The 12,786-nt window shown below is 35.4% G+C and overlaps 1 protein-coding gene across 1 annotated transcript in view; it reads right to left on the reverse strand.

The window, feature by feature from the left end:
• Positions 1-12,786, reverse strand: part of MAGI2 (membrane associated guanylate kinase, WW and PDZ domain containing 2) — a 1,340,884-nt gene that overhangs the window by 960,186 nt on the left and 367,912 nt on the right. Inside the window, exon 2 of the mRNA XM_029233155.1 lies at positions 12,481-12,597. Within this exon, the coding sequence (XP_029088988.1) occupies positions 12,481-12,597 (117 nt within the window). The remainder of the gene's footprint in view (positions 1-12,480; positions 12,598-12,786) is intronic.

The following is a 12,786-nucleotide window of genomic DNA, read 5'->3' on the forward strand; positions in this document are numbered from 1 at the left end:
TCTCAATTACTTTGGAAATTTAATGCTGTATTCTTGTTTTTACTATTACCTCAGTATATTTCTCTACATTTTAAATTTGTTTAGCTACTGGAGCTGTCAAATGCTTTTAATTTAGCAGACTCAATTATACTGTTCGGCAGAATTCTCACTTTGAGAACACTTTTTATCTACAGATAATCCTTTAAAAATATTTATAATAAAAAATTCCAGTGTTTGAGTTGTTTTACTGATTTCTTATAAAGAACCAAAAAAAAAGAGAGTTAAATCAAGCAATAAAGTACTAGCCAACTATTGGAGATGTAGAATTTCACCACTTGAGGAGGGTTATCTTCATAACTCAGGCAGTAAAATTGTCCCTTTTTACTTGATAGCCATTATTTCTTTTATATATATATATATATATATATATATATATATATATATATATAAAGATTTACATATAAATCTTAATTTTGTTTAAACTAAGACTAAACTTTTTAATCCCCATCTGATGTACACTGGAGTGGTTTTGCCTGCAGCATTAAGAGACCCTATAATCCAGGTGCCCCAAATAAAATATTCATCTTTTGATCCATGGCAGAATAATTAGGAGAGGCTATGGCAGCTTGCTGGATAAGTATGTACTTTTAATTTACTTCTGAGTTGCAGAACAGTTAATCACTGTACATAGCAAGGTCATCTTTGTTAATTAGACTGCATACATATGTGAAGATATCCCCATAGAAGATTTCCAGGTAATGCTTCCCCATGCAACTCAATTAGTCTTTAGTGATGGCAGTTAACACTTTACCCAGTTATTGCACCACTTGAGGAAGGTTATCTTCGTAACTCAGTCAGTAAAACTGTTCCTTTTCACTTGGTTAGCATTATTTCTTTTATACATATATTTGTTTATATATTATTATATATATTATTTATTTTATACATATATGTTTATAAATTCTGTGATGCACATCAGAGGACATTTACAAAGACTAATGAAGAGGTAGATATTTTAAGAAACCAACCTGAAGCAACACTATTTAGCACTTAAAAGACTTTCTAAATTTTCAAATTACTTTTGCATGAATACTAATTATTAATCCTAACATTACCATGAAAAGGGTAAATAAAATTATGATTCATATTCTGGATATAATAAAAATGAGGTAAAAAGACTAAGTCCTTTTAATTTTTCTATCTCTCACTCTATTTATCATATATCTATTTAAAAATCAGTTCCTCTTTAAATAAACACATGAACAACCAAACAACAACAGAACCCTCTGAACTCAAGATTTCATCTATTTGAAAGATCACCTATGGGAAACTGGTTCACTTTTTCTCCATGAAACCCATCATTCTGTTTGTTCTACCTCTTGCCCATTCCAACCAACTATTCCTTTTAAATTAGTACCCCAGAGCTTAACAAAGCCATAGTTTACAGTGCCTTTGTTTATGAACACACCAAGGCCACTAGAGTTAAAGTGATTTAGTTAAAGCTGTAGAATCAGCAACAGAGTCCAGATGCATGCAAATCTCTATACTGTCTGTCTTCTACCATAAAACTGGCTGTCACATATCAAGGCGGGATTTTTACTATTTTTTATTTCCTCTAATTTTTCCTCTTGCTCCCCCAGTTAATACCTCACTATGCCATTTTCTACTTCTGTGATACAAAGAAAATCAAGAACATACTCACCTATGAGTAGCTAGGAGTTAGGGAAGGGAGAGATGTTCTATAGCAGGGTCAGTCCTTCCAGGCTGAGCATTATGGACAAGCACGTGCCAGAGCAAGGAATAAAGAAGCAGCCCTGAAGTCTGGAGCATTTACTATTAAACTGAAAGAACACTCTCAAAGTGGAAACTTGGAGGGTATTAATTTTCATAAGGAAGGTCCACACACCTTGTGTGGAGGATGAATAATGTGGAACTTCTTCTAAGTCAAGGAACTGAAATGTTATTTTATAACTTTACATGGCTTCATAACTTTAGGCAATGGAAAGTAAGAATCATAATAATGAATTGGAAAAAAGTATAGACATAGGTGTGCTAATGAATACAACTTTGATTGCTAAAATCTTTCAGGCAAAAACTGATTTCAGGGAAGAGCATCCACTTATAATGACTATTATGTCAATTTAACAACATTAATACAGCCAAAATATGACAACTTAATGCTGATTATGTTCTGAACATGTTGATAACTATGCTTTCTAGTCTCTGCATGGAGCCTAATTGAAAAATGATTATCTTATTTTCAAGGTTTATCATTAACTAGAGAAAAAAGGACAGTGTAGTATTTTTCTTTTATCCCTAATGAACCAATATTCCAAGTCACAAATTTATCTAAGCGATTGAAGTGATCCAGTTCAAGGTGCAAACTAAATAAAAATTCCACAGAACACTACAGAACCTTTATTTCCCATTAATCTCTCTTTTAGCATTAATCACGTCTGAAAGTCTTTTCTATTGTAGAAAATAGAATAGCAATATGAATTTTATTAAAAATAGTTATATTTCTTCATTATTTTTAATAAAAGAAACAACCAGTCTGCCAGGTTGAAGCACTGATGAACAATGCAATAATAGCATATGCTTTATACAGACTCCTTTCTTTTACTTTGACATATGTACACACAGCAAAGAAAAAAGCAAGGTTTATAATTGCCTAGCTCACTTATTTTCAAGAAATGAGCAAGGGATTAACATGTTTTGTCCTAGTATTCACTTTCATATGAAGGATACTTTGGTTTGTGCCAGAATTCTAATCTGTGCTTGGATATAACAAATGAACTTCCAAATCTTAATGTAATGTTCAACATTGCAAGCTTTAATCTGGCTTGTTTAATGTGGTCCAGGACAGTCTCCATTCTTGTGATGGGTACACCAACTAAAATAGATGGCCATTAAGTTCACTGCAGCAGGAGAAGAGAGATGCAGGAAGAGACCAGCTCATCGCTTCCTCAGTCATATTGTCTCAAACTATTCATATGGCCCCTACACAACTACAAAGAAGGCTGCAAAACACAGAAACACATGATACTCGCTGACCTTTACTTAGACCTCTTCCACAATTGAGATTTGATTATTTCCAAGAAATTGAACCCAAACCAAGCAAAATGTTGGTTTGAGTCCAGGTAGTTTTAATTTCAGGGGGACTAGGCTTTATTCATTAGCACAAAACCAGTAATATGTCTGCTAAATCTATAAAAGACTAGGAAAAAGCAACTCTCACGAGATGGAAAGTTCATTTTGAACAGAAGTAGAAAATATCTGGAAATCTGCTTACTCTCTCTTAATCTTGCAATTAAACCCATTAATTAAAGTCCTGTGTTATTTTGCATTCTCCAATGCTTAACTGATCTTCTGTAAGCTTGGCTAGAAGGGTTGGAAGAGGGTCAATAGACTTGGACAAAATTTTACAGCTTGTTGATATTTCACGTGGTTGTTGCTGAAAGTATTATTATTTTTAATTCATTTTTTTATACAGCAGGTTCTTATCAGTTATCTATTTTATACATACTTCTGTATATATGTCAATCCCAATCTCCCAATTCATCCCACCACCATCAACCCCCAGCCCCCGCTTTACCACTCTGGTGTCCATGTTTGTTCTCTACATCTGAGTCCTATTTCTGCCTTGCAAACTGTTTATCTGTGCCATTTTTGCAGATTCCACATATATGCGTTAATACATGGTATTCCTTTTCCTCTCTCTGACTTACTTCACTCTGTATGACAGTCTCTAGGTCCACCCATGTCTCTACAAATGACCCAACTGCATTCCTTTATATGGCTGAGTAATATTCCATTGTATATATGTACCACATCTTCTTTATCCATTCATCTGTCCATGGGCATTTAGGTTGCTTCCATGACCTGGCTATTGTAAACAGTGCTGCAATGAACATTGGGGTGCATGTTTCTTTTGGAATTATGGTTTTCTCTGGGTATATGCTCAGTAGTGGGATTGCTGAGTTGTATGGTAGTTCTATTTTTAATTTTTTAAAGAACTTCCATACTGATCTCCATAGTGGCTGTATCAATTTACATTCCCACCAACAGGCAAGAGGGTTCCCTTTTCTCCACACATTCTCCAGCATTTGTTGTTTGTAGATTTTCTGATGATGCCCATTCTAACCGGTGTGAGGTGATACCTCCTTGTAGTTTTGATTTGCATTTCTCTGATAATTAACGATGTTGAGAAGCTTTTCACGTGCTTCTTGGCCATCTGTATGTCTTCTTTGGAGAAATGTGTATTTAGATCTGCTGCCCATTTTTTAGTTGGACTGTTTCTTTTTTTAATATTGAGCTGCATGAGCTGTTCATATATTTTGGAGATTAATCCTTTGTCCGTTGATTCGTTTGCAAATATTTTCTCGAATTCTGAAGGTTGTCTTTTCATCTACTTTATAGTTTCCTTTGCTGTGAAAAAGCTTTTAAGTTTCATTAGGTCTCATTTGTTTGTTTATGTTTTTATTTCCATTACTCTAGGAGGTGGGTCAAAAAAGATCTTGCTGTGATTTATGTCAAAGAGTGTTCTTCCTATGTTTTCCTCAAAGAATTTTATAGTGTCTGGTCTTACATTTAGGTCTTTAATCCATTTTGAGTTTATTTTTGTGTACCGTGTTAGAGAGTGTTCTAATTTCATTCTTTTACACGTAGCAGCCAGTTTTCCCAGCACCACTATTGAAGAGGCTGCCTTTTCTCCATTATACATCCTTGCCCCCTCTGTCATAGATTAGTTGACCACAGATGCATGGGTTTATCTCTGGGCTTTCTATCCTGTTCTATTGATCTATATTTCTGTTTTTGTGCCAGTACCATATTGTCTTGATTACTGTAGCTTTGTAGTATAGTCTGAAGTCAGGGAATCTGCTTCCTCTAGCTCTGTTTTTTCCCCTCAAGATTGCTTTGGCTATTCGGGGTCTTTTGTGTCTCCATACAAATTTTAAGATTTTTTGTTCTACTTCTGTAAAAAGTGCCATTGGTAATGTGATAGGGATTGTATTGAATCTGTAGATTGCTTTGGGTAGTATAGTCATTTTCCCAATATTGATTCTTCCAATCCAAGAACATGGTATATCTCTCCATCTGTTTGTGGCATCTTTGATTTCTTTCATCAGTGTCTTATAGAGTCTTACCTTTTAATTACTCTGTTTGAGAAACCCTACTGCCTTGCCTATATTTTTAAATAGTGCTGTAAAGATCACAGTGTGCACTGATTTAACCTCCCTTTAGCTAGATCTATTTGGGTGTTTCCCAAGGCCGTTCACTTGTATAAGTGACACATTACAGTTCAACATTAGAAGACACTATATTTCATGTTAAACATCTTATAAAGATTATAATCACATTTTCACGACAACACACCTAATGCTTCAGAAGCCTTTATGTCACGTCTCAACTCATTACACATTCCAAAGGAGGAAAGCGATTTTAAAAGCTTTGTATTTCTCCTTATGTTTATTTTCCCATCCACTTACTAGGACTGGATCATATTTCAGAGTTTCATGAATAGTGAAGGCAGATTTCACGGAACATCAGAGTTATGATGGCATCCTTAACTTGACATTCATAGAAAAATCTGAAATTCCATGCATGGCTTGTTTTATCCAGAACTGCACTTAATTTAAACCCAGCTCTTTATTTATCCCTGAAGTCTCTGCTGTATTTGATATATCTTCAGTTTCCATAAGCTGTTTACACCTGCTCAATATTGAGGGCATTACATACCCAGAATATTTTAAGCCAATTTGATGACCTGATTTGAATTATGATAAAATAAAGAACAGGAAGCCAGAGGAATTTGAAAATGAAGGCATTTTAGATCAGAAAGAACCATTAGAATTCACTTTATTCCCTTACCTCTCTCTCCCTAGTCCCAAAGGTAAAGCCTATGCTAAGGTTCTAGAGTTAGGTAGTGGCATAGCCAGTCCAGAACCAATGGTTTTCAATTCTTAGATGAATGCTCTTTCCATAGTGCCATGTTGCCAAATAGGTAAAGCAAAGGGTTATTTCTACTTATTATGCTCTAACAAGGCTAAACTGCAATGTGCAAATAACTGACTAGTACACTAAACATAAGGATATCGGTAACCACAATTAGTGTTCCTTTTTTCATTGTTCTTTTGGTCGGGTGTATTTGGATTAAGATTGAGTGCTCTACTACAAATCTACAGCCTTAAAGTCCTGTAATAACGCTAGTGCCCACTGCCTGTAGTTTTCCTTCAGCTACTACAATTGTCCAACAGCCTATGTACTCATCAGCTGACTCTGGAAACTTGGGTAGGTCTGAACCTGCTAGAGTCCTAATTCTTTCTATTCAAAAAGTGAAGAGGCATACAATGAGGTGTGTTGACCGAATTATATCCAACTAGGCTACAACCTTTAAGTCTGCAGGGAGCAGATTCTGGGCTCCCTGGAAGGTGAGCTATTTTCCATTTAAAGTGATGACTGGCTCTTCTAAAGGTGGAAAAATGGCTTCACACACCCATCTCCAATTCTTCCTTGGGCAGCTGCTGGAACCGATGAAGCCCAGGAGTATACATACTCTCGGCTGTGGTCCACAAACCCAGATTCCTCTTATGAAGAGGAAAGAGAGATACAAACCAAAAGGGAAAAAAACCAAGAAGAAAGATAGGGTCACAACCAAAAAGAAAGCTGATCAAGTCAGGGCAAAGGGAATTTTATGTGGTTTAGAAGATCAGTAATATTGTTCACTGTTGGTCTTTATTGCTTTTCTTTTGTGCCAGATATGTTCTTTTATTCTAAAGCTAGTGCCCTGTGGTGTCAAATGGATAAATCAATACCGTTCCTTCTAATGTTCCTTGACTTTCCATTTTAAGAAACATTTTGAAGCCATTTCTCTCCTATAATGTATTCTGTCAACCAAACCAATGAATGTTACTATATGACTAGGAAAGATGCATTTGTTTTGTTCAATAAAAAAAAGAAAAAATCTACAGTATTTTCACATATATGACATGAAACTAGATCTTACTATTCTCAGGGATAAGAGGGAGAGGGCAAACCTTATACAGCTTTCTATAAACCAACAACACATTTCTAATAAATATACCAGGTGGGCATACATATGAATGACTAGAACCTTTTCTAATATTTGATAGTGCTCAGAAGCTTTTGAATTTTTCCTTTTGGCCTAGCTTCCCAGGGGCCAGTTTATAAATCTCTCAAGAAATTTAGTTTCATTTGTTTATAGATTTCCTTCTCCTTTGGCTCACACTGCTAATAACCATATTTATTCTCTAATAACCCTTATCCTCAACACTTAGCACAAAACATAATTAGGCTTTTTTTTTAAAATCCAAATTATTTTCAAAGAACAAAAATCTGGAACTTGATTCTGAAATAATTGTGAAAGAACAAAATTCATATTCTAAAAGCAACTTCAAAAAAGAGCCTCTAAATTGATGATTCTTGTTTGAAGCAATAAGGTTAAACGTGAAACAGATGTGTAATATACAGCTGTTGCAATATATTGTTATTTTTATTTATTTATTTATTTATTTATTGCAGTACGCGGGCCTCTCGCTGTTGTGGCCTCTCCCGTTGCGGAGCACAGGCTCCAGACGCGCAGGCTCAGCAGCCATGGCTCACGGGCCCAGCCGCTCTGTGGCATGTGGGATCTTCTCGGACTGGGGCACGAACCCGTGTTCCCTGCATCGGCAGGCGGACTCTCAGCCACTAGGCCACCAGGGAAGCCCAAAATATTGTTTTAAAATACAGTTGGATCTTATATCTCTAGTCCTTTGCCTGCATGTCTACCTACAGTTCAACCTACCATCCCAGCACAGAGGCCTATATTGCTTAAAGATATTCTGGGTACTTAATCATGTTCTTGATCACCTTCAACTCAGAGAATTTCATTTCATTGTTAGAAGATGATTTTAGTTTTTTGGTATTCCACAGGTTGATTCCACTCTCACTTCTTACCATATGCTTAAAACCTTCATGATGAAAATTATGAGTAATTAGATTCATTCATGCCCACCAAAACTATTGCCTTGTTGAATAATAAGCTAAAAGTACTGATTTTTTGCTTAAGTATTAAAATTATTTTTCCCCATGAAGTATACTAGAAAGCTCTGCCCTAATTCCAGACTTTATAATAGATATGTGGTCACCAGCTTCTCTCCAATAGTTATCTCTGACCATAGTCTTACATGGGATTATATAATTAGGGCAAAGGGATGTTGACTCTGCATAGCTGTAACTTTCAGTGGGTTGGTAACTGCTCTTTTTAAAAGAAAACAGTCCCTATAACATTTTAAGTCTGCTTCTATTTGCTTTTCCATGAAAGATAATCTAGTATAACAGAGAATTTAAAAAACCACATTAGAAGCCTTACAATTTTATTCTTGAGAATGCTTCTTTTTAACATGGTTTAGTTATACTAACTTAAAGTGATTAAATATGTAGAAACATCATTGTGAGTTACACCTCAATCAGCTCTTCCATAAAAGTAATTTCTTTCATATCTTAAATCTATGTTTTTCATTTTATTTGCTTTTTATAGAAGAATTTAGGCCTTTAGTTTTATTGGTTTTTGTATTTTACTTGGCATATACACACTGGTATTTCTTCTGGCTTCAAATAAATTTAAAGTATTTCCCAATAAAACAACTGAAAATATAGAATCAGTTCCTAAGGATCTTTTCTATATAATTCAGTTTGAAAGAATGATGAACTGATCTCATGAGGGCCTCTTTGTGTGTGTGTGTGTGTGTGTGTGTGTGTGTGTGTGTGTGTATGTGTGTGTGTGTATACACACTCATGCTCACTATATGCCCAACAGTCCTGTCTCTGTGACCAAGTCCTGCCTTCCATGCTTAGAGACACAACTTAAAAAAATATGTTTTTGAAGAATTATGTTCTGAGATAAGGTTCTGGGAAGACAAAATGCAAAGGCTAAGTGTAGGCACCTCTTGTTTATGGGGCAGGGAACACATTGATGGGATTTTACATTATATGCAGTTAAGGCTCAGTAGAGATTTGGACTGACCACCTCCCTCCCGTGCTTAGCTCAGAAATCAGCCAGCAGCCAGGCCCAGATTTCCTTCAGAGGGAGTTATAGCAGCTAAGTTGTTCACAATAAGATTTGGATGAGTACTGTGTGTATGTGAGGGGATGGAGTCTCTGCAGCCCTCGTCCCAGAACTCCCCCTTACACACTAGGCACTAAGGAAATCCAGCTGCTTTCTTTTTAGTAGTAGTTGGTGGTGGTGGAATAATGCGGTGGCAGTAAGCAGAATTACTCCGTTGGGTCTCGTCTTACTAAACAAGTTAAACCACCCAAACATAGTTACAAGTTAACAACAATTTTGTTTCCATGACCTATTCCTGTTAGTAAATTAAGCAAGAGGTATACAAATTAATGAACGCATATATAAAGGCAGAGACAAGCTCTTCAATAATACATTTTCCTATTATGGTATTGGGTACTGAAAACCAATGAGAATTATTTGACCCAAAGAATATGTAACAAATGTCACTCCATACTCAAAGCCAATAGATATACTGGATACACATGTAAATTTCTAAACAATAGCAGGATTTTTCACATTACGGACATATCTTTGCTGCACACTCTTTGAAAATGTCTGAACATTTCATTAAAAGATATACTGAGTGAAGTTGCCGGATTGTCCAGGTCCAGTTCGTCAGTAAAAAAGTGATTATAGATAATATAAATTAGAATCACATCTATCTTAGATGTTTTTTTCACTTTTATGACAAGTTAAGAGCATTGTTAGTGAATGGTATTATTGGAATTGGTTATTAGGAGTGCTGGCTACAAATTCAAAGAATAATTGTTTGATCATAATATTCATATTCATTAAGTTTCTAATCACCTCCTTTATAGGAGCTATTCAAGGATTTCTAATTGAATTTATGACACTGTAGCAAAATCACATCACAAACCTCTTTATGTTTACTCATATAAGCCTAGTTATTTTACTTTTATATGTATTTTTCCATCATAGTATTTCTTTGGAACTCTGAAGAGTGAGGACTTATTTAAGAAGTTAATTAACTAATGCAAAATTTACTCCTATTATCTTCATATTTAATTAAGACTTCTTATTTACGTCATCACCTTAGCAAGGACTATAGGTATTCTTTTTTTTTTATTACAGATATTCTTGAATGTCAGCCTCTTATCTATTTACCTCAGCTTTTAAATATAATAAAGTACCTGGATTCTTTATTCAGTATTTCAGATCTCCTTTCTTTCATGTCACAAAAGATAAATTCACACAGCTGCACTGACAACATCACAGTTTTGAACATGCGTCCACCCATTTCCTTATAAATAGTTCAGTCACTTACTTTAATCCATCTTCCTCTGCCCATCACTCTAATGTCAAACTTACAAGCTTAAGAATGCACTTTTGCAACTTCTAGTTGTTGGTTTTTTTTTTCAACATATTTATTGGAGTATAATTGCTTTACAGTGGTGTGTTAGTTTCTGCTGTATAATGAAGTGAATCGGCTATATGCATACGTATATCCCCACATCACCTCCCTCTTGCATCTCCCTCCCACCCTCCTTATCCCACCCCTCTAGGTGGTCACAAAGCACGGAGCTGATCTCCCTGTGCTATGTAGCTGCTTCGAACTAGCTATCTATTTTACATTTGGTAACGTATATATGTCAATGCTACTCTCTTACTTCGTCCCAGCTTACCCTTCCCCCTCCCCGTGTCCGCAAGTCCATTCTCTACATCTGTGTCTTTATTCCTGTCCTGCCCCTAGGTTCATCAGAACCATTTTTATTTTTAGATTCCATATATATGTGTTAGCATACGATATTTGCTTTTCTCTTTCTGACTTACTTCACTCTGTATGACAGACTCTAGGTCCATCCACTTCATTACTAATAACTCAATTTCATTTCTTTTTATGGCTGAGTAATATTCCATTGTATATATGTGCCACATCTTCTTTATCCATTCATCTGTTGATGGACACTTAGGTTGCTTCCATATCCTGGCTATTGTAAATAGAGCTGCAATGAACATTGTGGTACATGACTCTTTTTGAATTATGGTTTTCTCAGGGTATATGCCCAGTAGTGGGATTGCTGGGTCATATGGTAGTTCTATTTGTAGTTTTTTAAGGAACCTCCATACTGTTCAGAGTCCAAAAGTCTACTCACTTAACTAACACACACTCACAGAGGTAGCATTTGGACTGACAAGATGTCAATCAATAAGCATTCTCATCTAGGAATGTCTGATAGTGGCGCCCTGGCATTTTTGTTTTGATGAACATTTAGTGCTAACAGTGGGAAGGGCCATCCCTCCTAAGATGTGTGTAGGTAAAAAGGGCTGGATGCTGAATTATCCATTTCACTTCTTCGTGTGTTTTCAGTATTTCGTTATAGTCATCCTTAATCCATACCTTTCACATAGTTCTGGTAGTTCAATCCCAGAAACTATATAAATAAATAAATAAATAAATAAATAAATAAATAAATAAATAAATAAATATATACACACACACACATATACATACATACATACATATATATATATATATATATATATACATGGTTTATTTGTTTCACTTATTTCAGCCAAGTTTTTCTTTCTTTAATATCAACCTTCCACTGCCCACATCTTTGAGTTTATTAAAGTTTAGAACAAAACTAAAACAAAAGGAACACACACAACACTCACAGATCAGAGTTTCCAGATAGATATTGGAAAGTTTCTGGAGGTCATGGAATCTACCTTGAAGGAAATTGATTTTGATATCTATCTAGGATCTAGGACCTGGCTTGAAACGTCCTTGAATTGTCCTAAAGTAAACAGAAGATTCTCAAATGAGCTGAAGCAGGTACTAAAAAGTTGATTTGTGAATTTTATCATTTTAACAATTCCTCTCTTTTGAAGTAGCACCTGCTCATAATCAGGGATTGTTGTGAATTTCTATAGGCTGTATATTAAGAAATTTGTGCCCAACACTCAACGTTATCACTTTCTCAGAGTTACAGAACATTTAACTTTACTTTCCAATGCATAATTTCCTTTCCACTTGTAAGACTCCCCTGCTTCAAACCAGTGATGAGATTGGGAGTTACTGTGTAGATTCCATCTATGAAATAGCTGTTTCAGCTAATGAATTGAATTTGCATTCTCTTGTCTCCCTGTGTGGAGTTCTACCCCAATTATGATTCATTCTGAAATCACCAACATCCTGGACTAGAACTAATATTTCTCCATACTAACTTGAGAAGTTAGGTTTTATAGCTTGAAAATCATGTCTCTTCTGGCTATGACATCATCATAAACCACACAACTGCTGTTACAAGCTTTTGCATTTAAAACTTCCATATCTCAAATAAATTGTCTATTCCAAAAGTCCACCATTTAAAAAATAGTGCAATTGGACTTTTCTTTTAAATTAAACAATGAATATACAGTGAACATTTATCTGTTACCATAGGGAAGAAAAACTGCCTGTTACTCACATGGCACTGTGCGGAGGTAGAGGTTGTCACGAATGATTTGCTGAAGTTCGTGGTCCACAGAACCCTTCTGAAATCGTAAGTTGAGGTAGTGACGAAGATCCTTATCCACAATTCCTCCTAGAATAACACAGTTTCTTAATAAAGGATGTTGGAAAATATTTTAAGTATGTAATTTGATCTGTCATAAACATACTCATGAAACCATTTAAAACATGCATTATTTCACATTGCTCTTTTGACCTTCTGAAACATTTGCTGCCCATAATAATAAAAGGTAACATTCACTAAGATAACAATTATCCACTC

This window comes from Monodon monoceros, unplaced genomic scaffold (genome assembly GCF_005190385.1).
Source record: "Monodon monoceros isolate NGI ecotype Baffin Bay Population unplaced genomic scaffold, NGI_Narwhal_1 Super_Scaffold_2, whole genome shotgun sequence".
NCBI lineage: Eukaryota > Metazoa > Chordata > Mammalia > Artiodactyla > Monodontidae > Monodon > Monodon monoceros.